Source organism: Pristiophorus japonicus, chromosome 1, assembly GCF_044704955.1.
Source record: "Pristiophorus japonicus isolate sPriJap1 chromosome 1, sPriJap1.hap1, whole genome shotgun sequence".
Lineage (NCBI taxonomy): Eukaryota > Metazoa > Chordata > Chondrichthyes > Pristiophoridae > Pristiophorus > Pristiophorus japonicus.
The window spans coordinates 410,366,364-410,393,262 of record NC_091977.1 but is presented as its reverse complement, the minus strand read 5'-3'; the positions used below and the strand labels follow the sequence as shown (position 1 = coordinate 410,393,262).

Here is a 26,899-nt window from a genome sequence, read left to right as displayed (position 1 = left end):
CTACACACCGTTAACAGCTGCACTCACAGGCATGCTTTGGAGAGGGCGATATGAGGAGTGGTGATGTCCAAATATGAGTGTGCTTCAATTCGATGTTGCACGCTGATTGATGTCATGCTTTTGAAATACTTGCGGCAAAAGCAGCCAACGGCAGTGCTTCCGATCTGCTCAATATACCTGTCAACGCGTTCCGTATGTGGGCAGAAGCTAGGCGGCCGCCATTGTTTCTTCAAAACCGGCCTTAACAGTTTGCGCTAAAGATTCCAATTTCTCGGCCATAGCAACCACACCACTTAATTATCAGAATGCTGATTAAACCTGTGGTCATGAATTGTTTTCAAGTTTGGGATCATTATCAGATCGGTGAATTAGCTACATAAAATGCAGAATAGTAAATTTACTTATATTCAAGTTGGAAGAATAAACCTACAACACAGAATACCTTGAGGTGCAACAGAATACAGTTTATTTTCATGTGTATGGTGGCCATATCATTAGCTATGGTCAGCTTCATCTAGTGCACAGCCTTAACTGAAATACTTGGTTAATATAATTTTTAAATTTAAGAAAAAATTTTAACTGGGAAAAGTGTACGTCATTGATTTATACGTGCAATATATTGCAATTTTCAAATTTAACTATGCTCCCACACCAATGAGAAATTTCAAATACTGCAGCACAAAATGAAATATGAAATTATACAAATTTAATCAAAACGCATTCAATATATATTGTTAAATTATCACTGATACTTTCTTTACTCTTTACAATAATATGTGATATAACAAACACCTAAGCATGTCCACAAACAACCTTGAACAGAATAAAAACTTCTTATTCATTCCAAGTTATGCATCTCCAAAAAAATTCATTCCAAGTTATGCATCTCCAAAAACATGAAAAACATTTGTGCACGTTTAAAATTTCCCATTTCCATATTCATTTTACTCTCCCTTCTCTGTGGTGACCTTTCTAACTTTAACTTGGAGTATTACACACACAAATATTTTGGTGCTCTCAAACCAAATATGCTAGCAAGATAAAAATCGGTTTTAATGCACCGTCGCATCTTGAGCAAGAAATACACTTGCAGGCTTTACGGTGTGTGGAAGATTCACAAGACAGGATGCATACAGCCGGTGTAGCTCAGCAGATAGACAGGGCCTAATATTTACCACAAATAAACCATATAATTATCCTTGCAATGAACAAATATATCCTTTTCCTATGGAGAACTTTTAAAATAATTTTTCATATTAATTTGTGCCAAATCGTGCCGAGATTTAACTGACATTCCACAAGGAATTAGACAATTAGGAGACAAGGGCTGCCTAAAACTACAGTGGGAGGGGGCGTAGTAACAGACCCTCCAGTATAATGGTTCTTACTAGTTAAAACAATAGTTGGCCTGGATTTCACAACATGGTGTCAAAATAATGTTCAGGAAACAGGGAAGGAGACATTCTAATGTTTGTGATTAGATATCCAATTTCAGTGACAGTTTGTGCCTTGCAATGTTGTTGGGCAGACAGAATCTAAAATATAAATGCAAATCTGCTGTCATCTTGAATATATAATCCATTAGTAGATGAACTAGAGTACATAAAACATCCAAACTACTCACATATCCCAAAATTATTCTTTACAATAACTCCAAAGATACAAAAAAGATTAACTAGTATAATTTTAGTTGACAAGAAATACTTTTGATGCCACATGCAGTAAATTTTGTTTTATGATGAATAGTCCCCAGAATGACAGTTTACTTAGTAACATCGGTAACCACAGCATCCCTCCACAAAATAATTTACCCAGAGGACTTACTCATTGGCAAAGTTTTTCCCTTCTACACTACTTGAAATACTTTACGTAACCTTTAATTTTTCTTCAGTAACCATCACAGATGCATATGTCCTCAAGTAATTTCTTACAGCTACTAAAGAGTATCAAGGCACAATCATAATAAAAAAAACTATTGAGGACTCCCAACCATATTCACATTAACTGTGTCAGAACATTTTTTAAACTTCACAATTTATCTGAAGATAAAAGCATTTGTGTATTCTGAAGGTACATCTGTTTTCACAGCCATGCAATTTGGTCTGGCATGAAAGCGCTCCAGTCCACTGAACTGAAAATGAATTACTAATGAAAGCAAAACCTTAGCTCAGCGCAGGTTCAGAATTCTTCAAAAACAGATTATGCTACTTCATGAGTAATCTTAACTCAATCCAGTTGACCAGACACACACATTCTTAATACTAGATGATCACAAACATATGATAAATGCATATTAATATCTTATACTTGATGCAGAACACTTGACTATATAGCAACTAAAATGCAATAAATAACTTTAACAGTACAAAATTTGGTCAAATCCAAGTAAAATTAGTTCTATTTCCCCATATTTTACTATTTATTCCAATATCAGAAACACTCAAAAATACTTTGCTCCTGCGCTGCAGTGGCACAGCATATTGGAAAGGACCAATGCAAGATCTCGCAAGCTATCAAGACACAGGCCAAATGTTTCCAGGATGCTGAATTCTCAGCTTTGGAAGGTTTATTGAATGGAGAAGTATTTCCACAGGGAGTAGAAATAGATTAATCTTACTGTCTTAATGACTACGTATAGATTGTGGACAATGCAACTTTAAAACAGTTCTTGATTCATGTTATTTTTTTAAAAAAGGTGCTAGAAGCTGAAGTCTCAAAGGAATTCAGAGAAAGGCACTTAGTACTGCAGCTTCCAGAAAATAATCTGTTTATCTTCTCCTCCTGTTATTATGCTGCTGCATTGCTCATTCATCCACATACATGTGACAGCACCTGACAAAAACAAAATAAAGCAATGATGTTAAATGATATTTTAAAAAATGAATTCCTTTGCCAATTTTGTGAGGAAGAGCAAATCGTGAGGCCATTAATATAAGATAGTCTCCAAGAAATCAAATAGGGAATTCAAAAGAAACTTCTTTACCCAGCGAGTGGTGAAAATGTGGAACTTGCTACCACAGGGGGTGGTTGAAACGAATAGTATCGATGCATTTAAGGGGAGGCTAGATAAGCATATGAGGGAGAAAGGAATAGAGGGTTATGCTGATAGAGTTAGATGAAGAAAGACAGGAGGAGGCTCGAGTGGAGCATAAATGCCAGCATGGACTGGTTGGGCTGAACGGCCTGTTTCCACGCTGTATATCCTTTGTAATCCTAAGTAATCTTATGTAATTTACAATATCCATAGGTGTTATGCAGCAGTTAAATGAAATAAATTTCAGACAGATCTAAATGAAACAGCCAAGTTTTAAAAAAATCACATTTTATTAGCTTATTTTCAAAATAATTGCACAAAGTGAACATGTTTTTCAGAGTTAAACCGATACTTCACTATGAAATTTTACTATGCTCACACTCCAATATTAATATGGCTGCATTCTGTCGAAGCACTGACTTGAATGATGCCCGGCCAACTGAGATTTCTATTTGAAAAGTTGCAACAAAACTGCAACAAACAATCGCATTGTGCTTTCATTAATATAACTGGGATACAATCCAACTCGCCAAGGATAAGGTTGATTCATTCGTACAGGATTAAATTGGGATCAAAGGAGATTATGATCTTATCCTGCACCATTGGTAACTAAATCTGGTGACAAAGAAACACTCCACAAGCAATTAATGGGTGCCGAAAGCTTAATGAAACACTCCAGGCTTCATATTTTGTCCAGGGACTAGGTAACTTATGGAGCAAAAACAATGATCTTGTTTTATAACATTTACACAATGAGTGGATTTGACTGCATAACTTGGGTAATATGCCATGTGTGCCACATCTTGTTGAATCCACTGGATCTGTGTCGTGTTTGATTTATGAGACACAACATATTGGAACTTCCCCCATATCACAACCTACTGATAAGATGTACACATGATTAATAGCCAAGGTACCAGAGAGGGATCAGTGCCTGTGCAATCATACCCCAGCAAGAAAGCAACATCTTCAGGAGGGAAGTGGAGGAGAAAAAAAATATAGGACCGTTCCTCTTGGCTAGAACCATTTGTAGAAGGCATCTTTATTTGTTGCTACGAGGACGTCGGACGGTATCTGAAGAGAGAGAAGTGGGGTTGGAGAGTATGACGTGTGTTTCATGGATAAGATGATCTTTGAGCGGACATGTGTAGAGATGAAGAAGAAACTAAAATTAGATGAATTTCAGGATAACATGGAGGATCCAGGGGCGAGGTTTGGCTTGGTGGAAAAGGGAAAGGAGGGAAGCAGCTGAAAAAATGGTCTCTCTTGGTGACAGTCATCCATGAGTTCCTCACACTTCTTATTAGAGGTGAGAGGAAAGAGTGGAGGGATTTGAGAGTTCTGCACAGAGTGGTTTTAAATGGAGTGCTTCTAAACAGAGTATTAAAGTTGGGAATTTGGAGCAGAGGGAGAAGGAGGTGCAGCTTTTTGCCTCCAATACTTGTGTGTTACAAATAAATATTTAATTTAATCTACCTATAACTTAAACTAGATCAAGTAATTAGTAAAAAAAAAAATGAAACTATAAGCAAAGTTAATTAAATGCATAAACTCAAATAATTAAATAAATAAAACAAGATTTATATAGGAATAGCAGTGCAGGTGTTGTGCCGCAACAGCAGTAGGTGGGAGCTTGTGGAGAGCATTGCGATCCCGAATGACCACAGTGCCTGCTTCGGGATGAAATTCAGCTCAGACTTGTTGAGCTGGAGTCAGAGGTGCAGACACTGCGGGGGGGGGGGGGGGGGGGGGGGAGAGAAAGAGTGTTACCTGGACAATTTGATCCAGGAGGCAGTCACAACCCTTAGATTAGGTAGTGGTACAGGTCTGGTCAGGGACACGAGGGTGTGATTGGGAATCAGGCAGGTAAGGGACCCCAGGTGCAGTGCTGGAAGAGCCTCGGCCTTTGACCTTATCCAACAGCTATGAGGTTCTTGTTGCCTGTGCGGATGAGGACAGAGCCTGCAGGGTGAATGAGCCAACTGACCATGGCACTATGGAACAGGAGTCCATTCACGGGAGTGAAACGGAATGTTGTAGTGGTAGGGGACAGTATAGAGGTAGATATCGTTTACTGCAGCCGCAGTCGGGAGTTCCGAAGTCTGTGTTGCTTGTCCACTGCCAGGGTTAAGGATATCTCCTTGCGACTGGAGAAGAATCCAGAGTGGGAGCATTCAGTTGTCGTGGCCCACATAGGAAACAATGACATAGGTAGAACTAGGAATGAGGTTCTGCTGAGAGAGTTTGAGGAGCTGGGGTCCAAATGAAAACGCAGAATGTCAAAGGTAATAATCTCTGGATTGTTACCTGAGCCACATGCAATTGGCATAGGGACAAGCAGATCATAGAGTTAAATGTCTGGCTTAAAAAGTGGTGTGGGAGGAAGGGAGCTGTGCCACTGGAACAGGCTCCACTTAAACCGGACTGGGACCAATGTCCTGGTGAATTGAATAACTAGGGCTATAGATAGGGCTTTAAACTAAAAAGGGGGGGGGGGGGGGGGGGGCGGTGAGGAAGGGTCAGATGAAGGGTAATTTAGAAATCTAAAAAAAGTCAATGCAATGGAGCAGTGTAGCGAGCTGGGTAAAGATAAGCAGAGTGTGACAGGAAGGGACAGAGTGTTATGGTAATAGAGCATCAGTAAACAAGGTGAAAGCAGGGAATAATGGTAAAAAAATTAAATTAAAATCTCATTAACTGAATGCACGAAGCTTTCATAAGAAGATAGTTAAATTAGTGGAACAGAAATAAATAGCTTTGATCCAATAGCCACTACAGCCATTAGGTGACCAGGGTTGGGATCTAAATATTCCGGGGCACTTGATGTTTCGAAAAGACACGCAGAACGGAAGAGTCGGAGATGGACCAGGTAAAGGTGAGGGAAGGGTGGAAATTGGATGCAAAATGAATGACATTTTCAAGTTCAGGGCGAGAGCAGGAAACGGCACCCATACAGTCATCAATGTACTGGAAAAAGAGGTGAGGGAGGGGACCAGAGTAGGACTGCAACAAAGAATGTTCCACTCTTTTTTTCCTCCTTGTCTCCAATGGCAGCTGATCATTATTCTGCCATTCATACCCTATCTTGACTAATGTTCTCTTCTCAATCTTCCTCGCTGCCATGCTCCATCTCACAGTCAACAAGCTCCCTGCTGGAGTGGAACTAAACTACAGAACCAGTGGGAACCTGTTCAACCTCCAGGCCAGGTCCAAGACCACCCCAACCTCTGTCGTCGAGCTACAGTACGCGGACGACACCTGCATCTGTGCACATAGAAGCTGAACTCCAGAATGTTCCCAATGTTGGGGAAGTCCAGAACCAGGGGTCACAGTCTAAGGATAAGGGGTAAGCCATTTAGGACCGAGATGCGGAGGAACTTCTTCACCCAGAGAGTGGTGAACCTGTGGAATTCTCTACCACAGAAAGTTGTTGAGGCCAATTCACTAAATATATTCAAAAAGGAGATAGATGAGGTCCTTACTGCTAGGGGGATCAAGGGGTATGGCGAGAAAGCAGGAATGGGGTACTGAAGTTGAATGTTCAGCCATGAACTCATTGAATGGCGGTGCAGGCTAGAAGGGCCGAATGGCCTACTCCTGCACCTATTTTCTATGTTTCTATGACATAGTAGACGTATTTTCTGAGGCGTATGAAAGCATAGTCCTTACGCTAAACATCCGTAAGACGAAGGTCCTCCACCAGCCTGTCCTCACCGCACAGCATTACCCACCCCAGTCATCAAGATCCACGGCGCAGCCCTGGACAACGTGGACCATTTCCCATACCTCGGCAGCCTCTTATCGGCATTGACGACGAGATTCAACACAGCCTCCAGTGTGCCAGTGCAGCCTTCGGCCGCCTGAGGAAAAGAATGTTTGAAGATCAGTCCCTCAAAACTGCCACCAAGCTCATGGTCTACAGGGCTATAGTAATACTCGTCCTCCTGTATGGCTCAGAGACATGGACCATGTACAGCAGATACTTCAAGTCGCTGGAGAGATACCACCAACGATGTCTTCGCAAGATCCTACAAATCCCCTGGGAGGACAGATGCACCAACATTAGCGTCCTTGGCCAGGCCAACATCCCCAGCATTGAAGCACTGACCACACTTGATCAGCTCCGCTGGGCAGGCTGCATTGTTCGCATGCCTGACACAAGACTCTCAAAGCAAGCGCTCTACTCGGAACTCCTTCACGGCAAACGAGCCAAAGGTGGGCAGAGGAAATGTTACAAGGACACCCTCAAAGCCTCCCTGAGAAAGTGCGACATCTCCACTGACATCTGGGAGTCCCTGGCCAAAGACCGCCCCAAGTGGAGGAAGTGCATCCGGGAGGGCGCTGAGCACCTCGTGTCTCATTGCCGAGAGCATGCAGAAATCAAGCGCAGGCAGCAGAAAGAGCGTGCGGCAAACCAGTCCCACCCACCCCTTCCCTCAACGACTATCTGCTCCACCTGTGACAAAAGTCTGTGGTTCTCGTATTGGAGTGTTCAGCCGCCCAAGAACTCATTTTAAAGAGTGGAAGCAAGTCCTCCTCGATTCCGAGGGACTGCCTATGATGATGATGATGATGATGATGATGATGATGATGATGATGATGACTAATGTTTTTCTAACTCCTGGCATTACCATTTCAATTTGGCCCATCATCCCTTTTGCCTCTCTAATCTCTCCTGCTTTCCACCCTTTCACAGACTTTCCCTTTTGTTCTTACTTCCCTCCCCCTTTCAGTGCTCGTTAAGAATATGTTCTTTCCAAACACTCTTCTGTTCTGACGAAGGCTCATTGAAACATAGAAACATAGAAAATAGGTGCAGGAGCAGGCCATTCAGCCCTTCTAGCCTGCACCGCCATTCAATGAGTTCATGGCTGAACATGAAACTTCAGTACCCCCTTCCTGCTTTCTCGCCATAACCCTTGATCCCCCGAGTAGTAAGGACTTCATCTAACTCCCTTTTGAATATATTTAGTGAATTGGCCTCAACTACTTTCTGTGGTAGAGAATTCCACAGGTTCACCACTCTCTGGGTGAAGAAGTTTCTCCTCATCTCGGTCCTAAATGGCTTACCCCTTATCCTCAGACTGTGACCCCTGGTTCTGGACTTCCCCAACATTGGGAACATTCTTTCTGCATCTAACCTGTCTAAACCCATCAGAATTTTAAACGTTTCTATGAGGTCCCCTCTCATTCTTCTGAACTCCAGTGAATACAAGCCCAGTTGATCCAATCTTTCTTCATAGGTCAGTCCCGCCATCCCGGGAATCAGTCTGGTGAACCTTCGCTGCACTCCCTCAATAGCAAGAATGTCCTTCCTCAAGTTAGGAGACCAAAACTGTACACAATACTCCAGGTGTGGCCTCACCAAGGCCCTGTACAACTGTAGCAACACCTCCCTGCCCCTGTATTCAAATCCCCTCGCTATGAAGGCCAACATGCCATTTGCTTTCTTAACCGCCTGCTGTACCTGCATGCCAACCTTCAATGACTGATGTACCATGACACCCAGGTCTCGTTGCACCTTCCCTTTTCCTAATCTGTCACCATTCAGATAATAGTCTGTCTCTCTGTTTTTACCACCAAAGTGGATAACCTCACATTTATCCACATTATACTTCATCTGCCATGCATTTGCCCACTCACCTAACCTATCCAAGTCACTCTGCAGCCTAATAGCATCCTCCTCGCAGCTCACACTGCCACCCAACTTAGTATCATCCGCAAATTTGGAGATACTGCATTTAATCCCCTCGTCTAAATCATTAATGTACAATGTAAACAGCTGGGGCCCCAGCACAGAACCTTGCGGCACTCCATTAGTCACTGCCTGCCATTCTGAAAAGTACCCGTTTACTCCTACTCTTTGCTTCCTGTCTGACAACCAGTTCTCAATCCACGTCAGCACACTACCCCCAATCCCATGTGCTTTAACTTTGCACATTAATCTCTTGTGTGGGACCTTGTCGAAAGCCTTCTGAAAGTCCAAATATACCACATCAACTGGTTCTCCTTTGTCCACTTTACTGGAAACATCCTCAAAAAATTCCAGAAGATTTGTCAAGCATGATTTCCCTTTCACAAATCCATGCTGACTTGGACCTATCATGTCACCATTTTCCAGATGCACTGCTATGACATCCTTAATAATTGATTCCATCATTTTACCCACTACTGAGGTCAGGCTGACCGGTCTATAATTCCCTGTTTTCTCTCTCCCTCCTTTTTTAAAAAGTGGGGTTACATTGGCTACCCTCCACTCCATAGGAACTGATCCAGAGTCAATGGAATGTTGGAAAATGACTGTCAATGTGCAACTTGAAATATTAACTCTGCTTTCTCTCCACAGATGCTGCCTGACCCACTGAGATTTCCAGTATTTTCTGTTTTTATTCCAGATTCCAACATCCCGCTGTATTTTGCTTTTGTAATGTGTAAAACTGCCCAGGTATGTCCTGTCCACAAAAAAACAGGACAAATCCAATCCGGCCAATTACCACCCTATCAATCTACTCTCAATCATCAGCAAAGTGATGGAAGGTGTCATCTACAGTGCTATCAAGCGGCACTTACTCACCGATAACCTGCTCACTGATGTTCTGTTTGGGTTCCGCCAGGACCACTCAGCTCCAGACCTCATTACAGCCTTCGTTCAAATATGGACAAAAGAGCTGAATTCCAGAGGTGAGTGACATCAAGGCAGCATTTGACCAAGTGTGGCATCGAGGAGCCCTAGTAAAATTGAAGTCTATGGGAATCGGGGGAAAAGCTCTTCACTGGAGTCATACCAAGCACAAAGGAAGATGGTTGTGGTTGTTGGAGGTCAATCATCTCATCCCCAGGACATCCCTGCAGGAGTTCCTCGGGACAATGTTCGAGGCCCGAACATCTTCAGCTGCTTCATCAATGACCGTCCCTCCATCATACAGTCAAATGAGGATGTTCACTGATGATTGCACAGTGTTCAGTTCCATTTGTAACTACTCAGATAATGAAGCAGTCCATGCCCATATGCAGCAAGACCTTGATGACATTCAGGCTTGGGCTGATAAGTGGCAAGTAACATTCGTGCAACACAAGTCCCAGGCAATGACTATTTCCATCAAGCAAGAGTCTAACTATCTTCCCTCGACATTCAACGGCATTACCATCGCCGAATCTTGCACCATCAGCATCTTGAGCCATTGACCAGAAACTTAATTGGACCAGTCACATAAATACTGTGGCAACAAGAGGTCAGAGGCTGGGTATTCTGTGGCAACTGTCTTACCTCCTGACTCCCCGAAGCCTTTCCTCACAATCTACAAGGCACAAGTCAGGAGTGTGGTGGAATACTCTCCACTTGCCTGGATGAGTGCAGCTTCAACAACACTCAAGAAGCTCGACACCATCCAGGACAAAGCAGCCCATCCACCACCTTAAACATTCACTCCCTCCATCACCGGCACACCGTGGCTGCAGTGTGCACCATCTACCATCTACAAGATTCCCTCCAGCAACTTGCCAAGGCTTCTTCTGGAGCACCTCCCAAACTTCCAGGTATGAGGGGCGAGTTCGTTAAGGTAGGTTGGGAAATTAGATTAAATGATATGACAGTAGATAAACAATGGCAAACATTTAAAGAGTCTAAAATTCTCAATGAATATAGATTCCATTGAAATAAAAATTTCACGGGAAAAGTGATCCATCCGTGGCTAACTAAAAAAGTTAAGGATATTAGATTCAAAGAACAGGCATATAATGTTGAGAATAATAGTAATGCTCCTGCATCGTTACCTCTGGTGTCTCCCAAGTATCTTTCCTTCGCCCACTCCTCTTTCTTATCTACATGTTGCCCCTTGGCGACATCAACTGAAAACACAGCATCAGTTTCCATACGATGATGACACCCAGCTCTCACCTCACCACCACTTCTCTCGGCCCCTCTCGGTCTCTAAATTGTAAGACTGCTTATCCGACATCCAGTACTGGATGAGCAGAAATTTTCTCCAATTAAATATTGGGAAGAGCGAAGCCACTGTTTTTGGTCCCTACCACAAATCCGTTCCCTAGCCACTGACTTTATCCCTCTCGCTAACATCTCTCTGAGGGTGAACCATAGTGTTCACAACCTTGGTGTCATATTTGACCCTGAAAGGAGCTTCCGAACACATATCCGCAGCATAACAAAGACCGCCTATTTCCACCTCCTTAACATCGCCCATCTCCGCCCCTGCCTCAACTCTGAAAAAGGAGTCTGAACAACTTCAATTGGTGCTCAAGAACAGGACACCCTGTTTGGAGTCACAAGTATCAGATATACAAATGCTGCCCCCAAACCAGTGGCTGGCACACACCTTCCAAATTGAACCTCCAGTCAAATCAGCATTAGTAATATTCTAAGATAACACCTTTTCCTTGAAGGACTTCAGAGCAGATATTCTCACCTACATAATTTTCTCAGCATCTAATGACAGAGATGCTATGGTTAAGAGTTGTAAGACTGCTAGATCATGGAGTATTCTAATGTTTCTCTTCAGACATACAAATATATACAGACCTGGTCTTGACTGGTGCCCTTGAAAGAAAACTAATTCCACAACCAACTATGATAGCTTCCCATGTTAGATGAATCTTTGACCCAGAATGATGTTGGTGTTTTATTTAGATTTGGACTGTGCCCAATTTCAAAGGCTGGGAATTTATTTGGAGCTATTCCCATTATATTCCAGTAACTTTGCCATGATAAATCCTACAACAGAATTAAAAAATATATATAACTTGTGACACTGAAACATCTTGGATATTGAGGCTTTTTCAATTGTTTAATTCTCATGCAAAGGCCTTTCTGAATATTTTTTTTAAATAAAGACCCTGATGCAGATTATAGAAGAAAAAAAACTGGACACTGAGGGAGGAGTTATGAAATGTAGTAATGAAAATGATTACATGACTTCAGAGAGTACAATAGATCATCCTAAGCTATACAATAAGGAAAAGTTATATATTTTCACGAAGCAAATATGGAAAAACAATTCCGAGGTCATACCTGAATGTGCAAGAATTCTTTCAGTAGTTTTTGCTGCCATCAGATCCCACACTAAAAGTTCACCAGACTGGCTGCCTGAAAGAACAGTGTTTCCATCCCAGCAGAAACACCTGTAAATAGAACTTTGTTACATATTTTCTCTCCCTTGTTTATTATAATAGCAACATATAATCTTCAATTTAGAAATCATATTGCCTTATTCTGTCTATAACAGAATATTATTTTTTTATACATGTTCTGTTACTGTAACAGTTTTTACCTTTGCTGCTGATCTGTGGGCAAAGAGGAGATCAACATCCCTGTCTGTACATCAATAACTTTAAGACAACAGTCCTCTCCTGCACTGAGAACATGTCGACTATCTGCAATTAAGTCATACGTAAGTTTGGGCATTTATCAGAATTTATTGAGCTAGACAGTATACTAAACTTTAAAACTGTTTTTGATCACATCAATATAAACTCAAGTTGCATTTTTAAAACGTAATCATACTATTAAAAATGTGGTAATCAAATACAGGTAACAAATGGAATGCATTCAAGATGGTTTTCTAGATCAGTATGTTGAGGAACCAATTAAGGAACAGGCTATTTTAGATCTCGTATTGTGCAATGAGACAGGGTTAATCATTAACCTTGCAGTAAAAGAGCCTCTGGGGAAGAGTAATCATGATATGATAGAATTTTATATTGAGTTTGAGAGTGATTTAATCAAGTAAGAAACTAGGGTATTAAATCTGAACAAAGCAAACTTTGTAGGTATGAAGGGTGAGCTGGCTAACATAGATTGGTAGACTAGATTAAAAGATATGATGGCAGATAAGCAATGGCAAACATTTAAAGAAACAATTCAAAATTCACAATGAATATATATTCCCTTAAGGAATAAAAAATCCATGGGAAAATTGGTACAACTGTGGCTAAAAAGATAAGTTAAAAAACATAAGAACGTAAGAAATAGGAGCAGGAATCGGTCATTTGGCCCCTCGAGCCTACTCCGCCATTCAATAAGATCATGGCTGATCTGATCATGGGCTCAGCTCCACTTCTCTGCCCACTCCCCATAACCCTTTATTCCCTTATCGCTCAAAGATCTGTCTATCTCCACCTTAAATATATTCAATGATCCAGCCTCCACAGCTCTCTGGGGCAGATAATTCCATAGATTTACACCCTCTGGGAGAAGAAATTCCTCCTCATCTCAGTTTTAAATGGGCGGCTCCTTATTCTAAGACTATGTCCCCTAGTTTTAGTTTTCCCCTATGAGTGGAAATATCCTCTCTGCATCCACCTTGTCGACCCCCCCTCATTATCTTTTAAGTTTCAATAAGATCACCTCTCATTCTTCTGAACTCCAATGTGTATAGGCCCAACCTATCCTCATAAGTCAACCCCCTCATCTCCCGAAGCAACCTAGTGAACTTTCTCTGAACAGCCTCCAATGCAAGTATATCCTTCCTTAAATATGGAGACCAAAACTGTACGCAGTACTCCAGGTGTGGCCTTACCAATACCCTGTACAGTTGTAGCAGGACTTCTCTGCTTTTATACTCTATCCCCTTGCAATAAAGGACAACATTCCATTTGCCTTCCTGATTACTTGCTGTACCTGCATACTAACTTTGTGTTTCATGCACAAGGACCCCCAGGTCTCTCTGTACTGCAGCACTTTGCAACTTTTCTCCATTTAAATTATAATTTGCTTTTCTATTATTTCTGCCAAAGTGGATAACCTCACAGTTTCCCACATTATACTCCATCGGCCAAATTTTTGCCCACTCACTTAGCCTGTCTACATCCCTTTGCAGATTTTGTGTGTCCTCCTCACAATTTGCTTTCCCACCCATCTTTGTATCATCAGCAAACTTGGCTACATTACACTCGGTTCTTTCATCCAAATCATTAATATAGATTGTAAATAGTTGAGGACCCGGCACCGATCCCTGCGGCACCCCACTAGTTACTGTTTACCAAAGATAGTATTAGATTAAAGGAAGAGGCTGATAATGTTGCCAAAAATAGTAAGGCTAAGGATTGAAAGGATGTTAGAATTTAGCCAAGGATGACCAAGAAATTGAAAGAGCGAGAAAATAGAATGAGTGTAAACTAGCAAGAGATATAGCAAAGGATTTAAAAAGCTTCTCTCGGTATGTAGAAAGGAAGAGATTAGCAAAAGTAAACATGGGTCTCTTATAGGCAGGATAAATTATAATGGGGAATTAGGAAATGGTGGAGACATTAAACAAATACTTTGTATCTGTCTTCACAGAAGATGACACAAAAAACATTCCAAATATAGTGAGGAACCAAGGGTCTAGTGATTAGAGAAATTAGTATTAGTAGAGAAATTAGTATTAGTAAAGAAATTAATAGGACTAAAAGTGGAAAATCTCCTGGACGTGATGACCTACATCCCAGAGTTTTAAAAGAGGTGGCTATAAACAGTGGATGTATGGTTTGGATCCTCCAGAATACCCTAGATTCTAGAACAGATCCCACAGATTGGAAGGTGGCAAATATAACACCGCTATTCAAGAAAGGAGGGAGAGAGAAAACAGGGAATTATAGACAAGTTAGCCTGACATCAGTGGCAGGCTAAATGCTGGAAACTATTATCGACATGGTAGCAGAGAACTTAGAAAGTCATAATATGACTGGACAGCCAACATGGATTTCTGAAATTGAAATAGTTTTTGACAAATCAGTTAGTGCTTTTTGAGGTTGTAACTAGCGGGGTAGGACAAGGAAGAACCAGTGGATGTAGTGTACTTGGATTTTCAAAAAGCACTTGATAAGATGCCACACAAGCGGTTATTACACAAAATTAGGGCTCATGGGATTGGGGACAATATATTGGCATGGATTAAGGATTGGTTAATAGACAGAAAACAGAGAGTAGGAATAAACGGGTCATTTTCAGATTGGCAGACTGTAACAAGTAGGGGATAGCGAGGATCAGTGCTTGAGCCTCAGCTATTTACAATCTGTATCAATGATTTGGATGTGGGGACCGAGTGCAATGTAGCCAAGTTTGCTGACGATAAAAAGTGGCAAAATGAGTTGTGAGGAGGATGCAAAGACAGTGCAAAGGGATATAGACAGGTTTAAGTGAGTGGGCAATAAGGTGGCAGATGGAATACGATGGAGAAATGTGAAGTTATCCACTTTGGTAGGAAAAATAGAAAAGCAGAACGTTTCTTTTTAAATGGTGAAAGATTGGGAAATGTTGGTATTCAAAGGGATCTGGGTGTTCTTGTACACGAATCACAAAGTTAAGATTACAGCAAGCAATTAGAAAAGCAAATGATATGTTAGCCTTTATTACAAAAGGATTGGACTGTAAGAGTAAAGAAGTCTTACTGTAATTATATAGGGCCTTGGTAAACCACAGCTGGAGTATTATGTACAGTTTTGGTCTCCTTACCTAAAGAACATTATACTTCCCTTAGAGGGAGTGCAACGAAGGTTCACTAGACTGACTCCTGGAATGGGGATTGTCATACGAACAGGAGTAGGCCATTCAGCCCTTCAAGCCTGTTCCATCATTCAATTAGATCTGCGACCTAACTCCATTTATCTGCCTTTGGTCCATATCCCTTAATACCTTTGGTTAACAGAAAGCTATCAATTTCCAACTTAAAATTAACAATTGATCTAACATCAATTGTCGTTTGCGGAAGAGAGTTCCAACTTCTACCACCTTTTGTCTGTAAAAGTGTTTCTTAATTTTACTCCTGAAAGGTCTGGCTTTAATTTTTAGACTATGCACCCTAGTCCTTGAATCCCCAAACATAGAAATTTACAGCGCAGAATGAGGCCATTTCAGCCCATCGTCCCCGCGCCGGCCGACAAAGAGCCGCACGACCTTTGGTCAGCAGCCCTGAAGGTTACATATAAACCTATGAACAATGAATAATGGCGGATAGGTAAAGAGCACCCAGCCCAATCAGTCCGCTCCACACAACTGCGACACCGCTTACACGGAAACATTCTACACTCTACCCCAACCGGAGCCATGTGATCTCCCGGGAGAGGCAAAAACCAGATAAAAACTCAAGCCAATTTAGGAAAGAAAATCTGGGAAAATTCCTCTTCGACCCATCCAGGCGATCAAAACTAGTCCAGGAGATCACCCTGGCCGTATTCAATTCCCTGCAGTACTTACCATTATATCTGCGCCGGCCAACAAGAGGTTATCCAGTCTAATCCCAATTACCAGCTCTAAGTCTGTAACCCTGCAGGTTACGGCACTTAGTGCCCATCCAACCATCTTTTAAATGCGGTGAGGGTTTCTGCATCCACCATCCTTCCAGGCAGAGTTCCAGATCCCCACAACCCTCTGCGTAAAGAAGCCCCCATTCAAATCACCTCTAAACCTTCCACCAACCACCTTAAAACTATGCCCCCTCGTAATAGACCCCTCTATCCACTATGTCCAGGCCCCTCAATATTTTGTACACCTCAATGAGGTCTCCTCTCAACCTCTTCTGTTCCAATGAGAACAAACCCAGCCTATCCAATCTGTCCTCATAACTAAGAGTCTCCATTCCAGACAGCATCCTAGTAAATCTCCTCTGCACCCTCTCCAGTGCAATCACGTCCTTCCTATAATACGACGAACAGAACTGCACGCAGTATTCCAGCTGTGGCCGAACCAGAGTATTATACAATTTAAGCGTAACCTCCCTGCTCTTATATTCTATGCTTCGGCCAATAAAGGCAAGCATTCCGTATGCCTTCTTAACCACCTTATCCATCTGGCCTGCTACTTTCAGGGATCTGTGGATAAGCACTCCAAGGTCCCTTTGTTCATCTACACTATTAAGTGGCTTATCCCTTAATGTGCATACCCTTTCCTTATTAGACCTCCCAAAGCGCATTACCTCACAGTCAAACAGTGGAAATAGTTTCTATCTACCCTATCTGTTCCCCTTAATATACTGAAAACTTCAATCAGATTACCCCTTAATCATCTAAATTCCAGGGAATACAACCCTAATTTGGGTAATATCTCCTTGTAACTTAAGTCCGGGTATCATTCTGGTAAACCTACGCTGCACTCCCTCCAAGGACAATATATCCTTCCTAAGGTGTGGTGCCGAGAATTGCTCTCAGTACTCCAGGTGTGGTCTAACCAGGGTTTTATATAGCTGCAGCATAACTTCTACCCCCTTGTATTCTGGTCCTCTAGATATAAAGGCCAGCATCCCATTAGCCTTTTTGATTATTGATTATTTTCTGTACCTGTACGTCCTATGAGGAGAGATTGATTGGACTAGGCCTATATTCCCAAGAGTTTAGAAGAATGAGAGGTGAGTTCATTGGAATGTATAAAATTCATAAGAGGCTTGACAGGGTAGATGCTGGGAGGATGTTTCCCCTGACTGGAGAGTCTAAAACTAGACGTTAGTGTCTCAGAATAGGGGATCCACTATTTAGGACTGAGATGGGCAGAAATGTCCATTTCAAAGGATTGTGAATTTGGAATTCTCTACCCCAGAGGCGGTGGATGCTCAGTCATAGAGTATATTCAGATTTTTGGATACTAAGGGAATCAAGGGATATGGGGATACTGCAGGAAGGTAGAGTTGAAGTAGAATATCAGCCATAATCTTATTGAATGGCGGAGCAGGCTCGAAGGACCGAACGGTCTACTCCTGTTCCCATTTCTTACATTCTCATGTTCTTAAATAAATGTTCTGTGAAATGACAATGTAAACTACAGTAATCATAACTTAAAGACATTTGGCTTAGAAAGGCTTTACCTTAATGGTAAAGTAAGGATTTGTTTATACAACACTCATAATTAAAGCAAGCCATCAAATTCATGCACCTGAAAAACATTCCACAATGTAAGACTATGTAATGAGGTTTGCATTTGATAAACAAAATACTTTTGAGCTTGAAACATACCAGGGCTGAATGCGACATCATTGATGGTGCCTAAATGACAATGAACTTGATGCAAAACAGTTAAGGTGGTGAGGTCCCAAATACTAACAGTCCCGTCCTTGTTGCCCGAAACAAGCATTGTGCCTATAGGATTCAGACTGATTGTATTTACCTGTCAAATAAAAATAACTAAATTACTTTCATCCTAAACAGCACGATTCTAAATTTCCCTTCATGCAAAATACACAAAAAAAAATCTCCAGCAGGCAAGACCTGACAGTGAATTCAAATATATTTATCCAATTCTGGAGTCTGCCCGTCACCACAAAGTGAAACAATGGGTTTTGAATATTTGTAGCGCACTTCTGATTATACAGATTCATTTACAGTCTTTGCTTTAAAATAAGCAAGTGTATTATCTGCCTGGAGAAGAGAGCTTTGTATCTAATTCTAAAGAATTTTATAATTCATGATGCAGTGACAGACTTCCTAATTAGGACACTATAGTCTTGCTCTCTGATGCCGAGCCTTAGTTCCGGTCACCTTCCTCCTGCTACTCATTAGAGCAATATGGATGCTGAGAATCAATAATAAGCAGCAAAACATTATCAGCATGATCTTCTTAAGGTTACTAGATTATTCAGCATTTTTTCATTTTCCAGGACAGGATGCAAGAAAAGTTTACAATGTGATAGGCAACCCTTTTCTCACCTCTAGCCTTCTATCCCTTCTCCGTGTTGCCAGCCTCTTGTTTCATTCTATCTCTCAAATGTCTTCTCTTGCACCTTTCAAATACTGCATCTTACACACACTTCCTTCTCATTGTTAAAATCAAGGCCCAGAAATTGAAACCTTTAGCGCCAGCCATTAAGACCGGTTTTGAAGAAAAGTCTTGTTCCCACCCACTTCTGGCGCGGAACACGGCAGCCGCCATATTGGGCAGGTCGGCAGCGCTGCCGTTGCTTGCCTCAAATATTTTAATGATCAAGAGTGTGACGTCAATTGGTGTCTAACGCCAAATTGACGCATGCTGAGCAACTTTAGACCCCTTTACCACCATCTCCAAAGCACGCCGGTGCATTCAGCCGTTGACGGCCTGTACAGCCAGGAGAAAGTCTTCAAAAGCTCTGCAGAAACACATCAGCAGATTGAATGCCTGTTCTATACTTGTTACATGCCAGCACACAACTGGAGCAGGTCAGCGAGCTCTGGCACGTAATGTGTATAGAACAGCATATGGTTACAAATTGTCTGGCGGACTTGTACTGCATCTAAAGGCCTAATCCATTGCTGTCGGTCAGTTGTACACTAGATTTACAAATCTTACTAATAAGCGTTGGAAGTTATGTTAGTAAACTGGAAATGAAATGATACTTGGGCGCTGTAAACATTTACTGTCATTGTTCCAAACGTCCATATTGAATATGCATCCTGTTCCTCTGAAGTAACAGGTGTGTGTTCATTACATTTTCAATTAAAGGAAATCTAAGGACTTTTTCCTGTTTCTGAAGGAATTTGCATTTACTCGTATCGACATTCAAATGTTCAGGGTACCAGTAAACTTTTCACATCCCTTGGTGTATTCAGGGAGGAATCATGGATAACCTATGCTGGCTCTGACATCCAGTATTGCAAACAAATTTCCCAATTCCCTTTTAAAATGCTTATCCAGGTACTTTCTAGAGATATATACTCCTAAAAAGACTTGGGGCTAGACATTCCATTTATATCGCTATCGCCCTTATTTCCAGCAGTAGTGGTTGTCTCACCTTTCAGAACTGCCGGAATATCACCCATTTTAAAAAACGCTAATTTTGCCCTTTTAATTTGGGCAATAGCGGTAGCGATGTATTCAGTCATGTAAGGCCGGCGTCCAAAGCAACGTTCTGCGCATGCGGGATTTTTTTTTTCAGTCACTTAGCTTTTCCCACGATTTGGGAGGTCAGGGGTCATCTGCGCATGCGCATAAGACAAAGGGGGGAGAGAGAGAGAGAGAGAGAACTTTGTCGTTGCAGCCAGCTAGAGAAGTTTGTTTCATTCGAGGAAAGCTATACCTTAACTATTTTGAGATGGAATTTGAGGAATCAGCGGTTAGTGATGTGGGTGAGATGGCTGATGTGGGTGAGATGGCTGAGGAGGGTGAGATGGCTGAGGAGGGTGAGATGGTTGAGGAGGGTGATTTGTCAGAGGTTGGAGGGAGAAGGGCAAATAGGTTCTCCGATGAGGCCAACACAGCCTTGATCCACGAGGTGAAGACGCAGTAGGGCCAATTAACCCGGGGTGGACATGAGAAACCGCCCCCCGCCTCCTCCCACCCCCCCACCCCATGTACCAAAGAATCTGGGCGGAGATCGCCGAAGTTGTCCCCTCTGCGGCACACGACTACAGAGAGCCAAGCCAGTGCCGCAAGCGCAGGAACGACCTGGTTGGGTCTAAATTAAAGTACTAAATTATTAAATTTAATAAATGTAATGATGCACTGACTCATTAATTAAAATGTAACTCTGCTGGATTATAATTAAGCTGGGTAATCTTGGTGTCACGCATTACTTTCTAACCACGATCTTATTAAATTTCTTCTCTGAACATAGATGTTCTAACCATGCACCAATTGCATCCAAACTGTATTAGCATATAACATTAACGATGAAAGCAGTAGAAATGACTAATTGTGGATTATAATATCTGTGTGTTCCGTAATAGTACCTAGGCAATTAAATTATGCCATGTTCTTGTCACCTTTGCAGTGGAAGATATCTGCGCAGAGCGCAGTTGCACAGGAAGAGGACCAGCAGATTTGTTCCTTCACACTGACCTGGAGAAGCGGGCCGCAGCCCTTGTAGGAGTCCATAATCGTTCGGCCTACCGTGATGGTGCAGATCCGGTTGTGGCACCACGTGAGTAATGTTTAACCCAGTGGTAATTTAATGCAATTTGACTATAATATATGAATAATGTAATGTTATGTAATTAATGCTGGGATCATGAAATTTTATTGTAAATGCCATGCAGTTTCTGTACTCTCATGTTAGTTAGATGTAACGTCTGTCAGTCAGTGATATTTATTTCAGTAGTGTTGCTCCTCCTACATATGCCTGCGCAGCATAAGCATTCTCATGTCACCCTGGTCTTCCCTTCCCTTCCCTTTTAACCTCAGTTATGTTTTCTAGTTGGCCAGGCACATCGCAGGAACTTGGACTCCCTGGAGCGTCGCCCCTTTTAGTCCAGGTCCTCCTAACAACTGCAGACGAGACCACGGAGGAAGATGAGCATATGGATGGCACTCAACCATGCTGCTAAACGCAGGTTGAGTCGGGCACTCAAGGTTCAAATGTACGTGCGGCCATGTCTTCATCAACCAATGAAGTAGCGGGGCAAAGCAGCTTGCAGAAGGGCACACAGAGTAGTCCAGTGCCTACGCCGACACCACGAAGGTTGGTTCAGTGAGATAGGCATGCGCAAAGACAGGCGGATGTCAACCTGGACATGGTGTTACTGTCGAGGGCGAGTGTCGACATCGGTCGAGAGCACCTCCAGGCAATAGGTGGGTTGACCGGCAACACTGCCGCACTCTCAGCACGTAAATCGGAGGACATGGCGCAGGCAGTTGCGGCAATGCAAAGAACGGCTGATTCATCTATGCCATGCGGCAGATGATTTCGGGATACAGCACTGCACCCCAAGGTGCCGTACCACCTATGCTGACAGATGAGAGTCAGGAGGAAGCAGTTGCTCCTGACTCTGAAGATGGTTCTTCGGATACCTCTTAACCAGGTGCCACTGTCACCACAACCCCCCCCCCTGCCCCACCCCCACTCCCCGACAGCAGCAGTGCTCGAGGTGCCCTGCTGCAAGACAGCTTGGTGTTAATGCGGGCAGAAGGGGCATCGTAAGTGTTAAAGGGGGTGTTAAGACCAGGGGAGGTAGAAGCAGAGGGAAGTGTGGCCGCAGGTAGATATTTTGCATGGTTGGGGTGGGGGGCGGGGAATGGGTGGTTTCGTAATACAGGTAAGAGCGCCCCGAATCCGGAACCCTCGGGACTGAGGCCATTCCGGATTTCGCGTTTTTCCGGACTTTGGAATGTCTTTCTGGACTTTGGAATGTCTTTCTGACATCACGAATCCGGAAACACCCGAGCCCAGGTTTAGGTATTTCCGAATTTCAGAACATCAGAAGTCGGGGGTGGGGGGTAACCTGCCGAGGAACTGTTTGGGCCATCTGGGGCCTGCCGAGGAGGTTGTCAGGCGGGGTCCGCCAAGGATGCTGTCGGGCTGGCCGCGGGGGCCCGTCGAGGAGGTGTTTGCATCGGGCGGACCGGCCCCACAGAGGTGGTGCTCGGGCGGGTCCTGTCTCGGAGGTTGTCGGGCGGGCCGGCCCCACCAAGGATGTCATCGCCGGGCGGGGCCCCGCCAAGGTGGTGTTCGAGCAGGCCAGCGAGGTTGCCTGAGGTAAGGGTGGCAAGGCAAGCGACGGTGAGGCGAGGCGAGGTCCCGAGGTCGGGCAGGAGCGAGGCCCTGAGATCGGCAGGGTCATCCGGTCTGGATTCCGGAACATTTTACGGATTCCGGACGACTCTGCCACGAATGGTCCCAGAGTCAAGAACATTCCGGAACTCTGGATTTTGGACGCTGCACCTGTACTTGTTATTGTTATCAAAAATGTGTTGACTGTTTGGGGGGGGGGGCGGTGTTTGTGTGCTGTTATAATTTAATTGTTACTGAAAAATTATTGTTGTGGGAGTTATTATTATTAAAAATGTGTTGATTGTCTGGGTGGGGTGGGAGATGGGTGTTTTTATTCTATTCTATTCTGTCTTTAATGTACAAGTTTGTTTTTTCACGTTTAGAGGTTACATTTTTTTTTTAAGTTTACTTAAATTGTTAAATTAAAGATTTTTATTTAACTTACAATTGTTGTGCAGTGTCTTTTATAAACAGAAGGTTGACCATCAGTACAAGGGTTGCAAACAATGGCCAGGCAAGGATGAAACATAACGAAACATAACTAACTGTCACCAACGTAACTTCAAGCAAAGCGTTGATTTATGAGCTGCTGATGCAACAGTCTTGCAGTTGTGTAACTATCCGGGGTTTCTCCTGTGGTGTGGGTGGGGCATGGGTTCATCGCCAGACTGATTATCCTCCCTGAGGTCCTCCTCCTCCTCTCTCTCCTGAAATAGACGGCAGTCCCATCTGGCAACTCTTGTCCCTTCCTGATAGCTTAATTATGCAACATGTACCGCAATGAACTCAACGACCTGCTCAGGGTGGTTTTGTAGGTTGCCTCCAGAGTGGTCTAGGCATCTGAAGCGCTGCTTCAGCACTCCAACTGTCTTTTCGATGATGTTGCTTGTGGCTATATGGCTGTCGTTGTAGCGCTTCTCGGCATCTATCCGAGTCTTTCACAGGGGGGTCATGAGCCAGCTGGCAAGGCTATATCCTTAATCGCCCAGCATCTAACCGTGACCTTGTGGCTGACTCTTACAGGTCAGAGACAGTGCTCTCACGCAAAATGTGTGCATCATGAATGCTACCTGGGAAAGTTGCATTTACTGCCATGATTATTTGCTTGTGGTCGACAATGAGCTGCACATTCAGGGAGTGGAATCCCTTTCAGTTACGGTAAACCTCTGCATCCTCTAAAGATGCTCGCAGGGCAATGTGCGTACACAGTCTATTGCACCCTGGACCTTGGGGAAGTTTACTATTCTCGAGAACCCCAAAGCCCTCTCACTCTGTTCCTCCTTCATCATAGGGAAGTTTATAAAGTCCATCCTAAGCTGGCATATCTCACTGATGACCTCTTTTCGGAAGCACAGCCTTCGAATGCACGTTCTGTCGGACAGGTTCAGGTATGAACGCTGCTCTCTGTAAATGCGTTGGTTGTAATGTCTCCTCCTCCTCAGCAGTCTGCCACCTCTTTGATTGGGCACATAATGCTCTTCAATGAACCTTTTTCCATCTCTAATCTGCAGCATGTGAGTAGTCATCAATACTGGCTGAGAAATTACAGGCCCCGTTACTATAAATGCCCTAATCTGTCTTCAAAATTCTTAAATTGCCCTCAACAAACAGGGCGGGCGGTTTAGCTCATTCCCAGTGGTAATTGAATACCGAATGTTCCGCCAGCGATAAATGGGCAGTACTTTCCTTTTATAATCAAATATGGGCAATAAAGAGAATTTTGGCAGTTATATTGGCGTTAAATGGGCAAATATATGCCGAAAGTCTAGCCCTTAGTGAAAGGCCTCTAATAACCAAGCTTATTCCCTATGTATGTGGATTAAAAGAATAGACTGCTTTATTTGTATTCTAGGAAGTAAAATCAGAAATATTGGTTGCATTCTTTAAAATGATAGATTATAATATTTTTACACTTTGATTTGCCCTGCATACTCTCTCCGTCAACCGAGAAACATAACCGGAAACATGCACTTCACTTTCATCAATCACGATTTCCTGATAACGCCCCACAGATACTTTAGACCTGACCTTCAGCCTCCTACTGATTTTACCGCCGGAAAGAGTGCATTGGGAGGTTCTGCGCTGCGCTCATTTAAACCAGCAAGCAGCACCAAAATACAGTACTGCCTGCGCTCTTTTTATAGGTGGCCGTTAATCTTGGGTCGCGGTGGCACCATCCATTTTCGGGAGTAACCCTATTTCTAGGCCCAAGACTCGTCACATGACCTTAAACACATTCCTTCTCAGGACCTTAACTATGAAACTCTACCTCCCTCAGTGTTTCCTCCCTCTTACAATGTAGATGGTTTTAAAAGGCAAATTTGGTGTTGTGTAATCACTATTTCTTGACTTCTGTTCTTTTCAAATTTGAAGACACTATTGGCCTTGGCCCTTCATCTGGCATTAATGATGTCTGGTAGGCAGCAGGAAAAAAGCAAGTGAAGCACAAAAGAGCAAGAAAGAGGGAAATACTGCATGTGGGGAGAGAAGATTGAGAGAGAGAATTTTTTTCAAAAAGGGAGAATATGAGAGAACTATTATTTATCAATCATAGATCATTTTCTAAAAACTGTGTAATACCAGTTTGAGAAGCTGAAATATTTAGCCATTACTATGCAATAGGAAACACATTACAAAACTGGCACTACCTGCAAAACAATCTAATAAATTTGCCCAATTAATTTTATGTCAACTTGATTCAGTCAATAGTTCCCTCGCTGAGTCAGTAAGTTGTGGGTTCAAGCTCTATTCCAGGACTTGAGTATATAACTTGGGCTGATACTTTTGTACAGTAATAAAGAACTATTGTATTGATAGTGGTGCTATTCTTCAGAAGAGACAATCAAGTCTCATCTGCCTGTCCCTGTAGTTTGAGTGGACATTAAAGATGAATGGCACATTTTGAAGCACAGTTCTCCCAGTGTCCCGGACAATATACTTTCCTCAATCACCACCAAAAACCGATGAAGCTGACATTCACCTCATTGTTATTTGTGACCTAGCTGTGCTAAATATGGCTCCTACTTTAGCCTACATAAGAGCTTAAAATAATTCAATGTACACGAGGTGCCTTGGTATGTTTCTGTAATGTGGGAAGACGCAATATCAATAGAAGTCTTTTTTTCAGTACGGATTGCTCTTTGCCTTAAGCTGTTGTCCTGCACCGCAAGTTTCTCTTCAGATGAAGCTGGCATAAATGAGATATTTTGCTCAGGTTTCTTTCATTGAAAAAGTTCCCTTCCTTTTCATCAAGATTTGGTCACATCAAAAAGAAACACATTTTTTGACCTTTGAGTTGTAATATGACAATGCATGGATAACAAGATATTTGAAAGGCTATGTACTTACACCTGCATCATGTTCCAACTCAGCTATTAGTTCACAGCTATTCTTTCTCGAGCTAGAGAGATCATCAGAGGCACATCTCCAGACCTACAGTCAACCAAAGGGAAAACTTCATTTTATTCAGCGATTGAAACATGATTATTCATCATTTGAAGCCAAGTTTCTAAATTGTTATATATTTTTACTAAATTAAAGAAAAACAACTTTCAATACCAGAAAGAGATAGACTTTTTTTTTTTAAAAAGCAAAAGTATATCTCATGGCTTCTATTATGAGATCAGACTTAAGCATTTAATGGGCCTGAAAATATAACACACTTATGACAAGGTCACAGATGACTTCTTGCCTGATGTCATATGTTGCATAAGTACATTAAACCAACAGTAGCCAATCAGTATTCAGTTAATGAAGTGAAAATGCTGAGAAATGCATCACATCAGCCACAGAGCCATTTTCATTGTATAAAAGTAGCTTGCCTTGACCAGTTTTCAAATGAAGTACAGGTTGAATCTCTCTAATCCGGCACCCTCGGGACCTGGCCTGTGCCAGAGCAGGAGAATTTGCCGGACTACGGGAGGTCATGCCGACCCTCGATTAACCAGGTCGTAGTGGTGCTTGTGCCCCTGACCGACACCAGGACACCACCGACACAAAGCAGCAGCTCTCGACAGGGCCAGGAAGTGTGGGAAAATACCACGCTGAAATCTCAGGCCTCCCTCTCTCACAATGCTGGTTTGCCACTGCTGACGTCGTTGTGCAGAAGCCTACTGCGCAGCATTTCAGGGCCAGCGACTGTTGGGGGGGGGGGGGGGGGGGGGGGGGGGGAGCGGTAGAGAGCACCGGAGAGAGGAGGAACGATTTATTTCAGTGGCACGGACCCCACGTTCAAAACAGCAACAGGATGCACAAGAAAATTGGCCATTTGTTTTAGGAACAACCTAACATCCAAAGCTTGATTGGCCCCCTTTGCTCAGGAGGACAATAGTCATTTTGGCTGGACAACCTCCCCCAAGGTAAACAATTGTGGGAGTTTCCATGAACATGAGGTAGGTGGCATTAGAGATGTGCCAGGTGTTTGTACCCATTTGCACCATACAAATAAGGTGCCCTCCTCTCTGACGCCGCAAAGTAGAGTGGGGTC

At 42.9% G+C, this 26,899-nt stretch overlaps 1 protein-coding gene across 2 annotated transcripts in view; it reads right to left on the bottom strand.

Annotated features, from left to right (window-relative positions):
- Positions 1 to 443: 443 nt before the first annotated feature.
- The window catches only part of nsmaf (neutral sphingomyelinase (N-SMase) activation associated factor), a 127,290-nt gene continuing 100,834 nt past the window's right edge, over positions 444 to 26,899 (bottom strand). For both annotated transcript variants that reach the window (XM_070891963.1, XM_070891955.1), the window contains 5 exons: positions 25,762 to 25,845; positions 17,972 to 18,122; positions 12,319 to 12,421; positions 12,060 to 12,169; positions 444 to 2,832 (listed from right to left, as the gene is read on the bottom strand). In XM_070891963.1, coding sequence (XP_070748064.1) covers positions 2,738 to 2,832; positions 12,060 to 12,169; positions 12,319 to 12,421; positions 17,972 to 18,122; positions 25,762 to 25,845 — 543 coding nt within the window. In that variant the 3' untranslated portion in view covers positions 444 to 2,737. The remainder of the gene's footprint in view (positions 2,833 to 12,059; positions 12,170 to 12,318; positions 12,422 to 17,971; positions 18,123 to 25,761; positions 25,846 to 26,899) is intronic.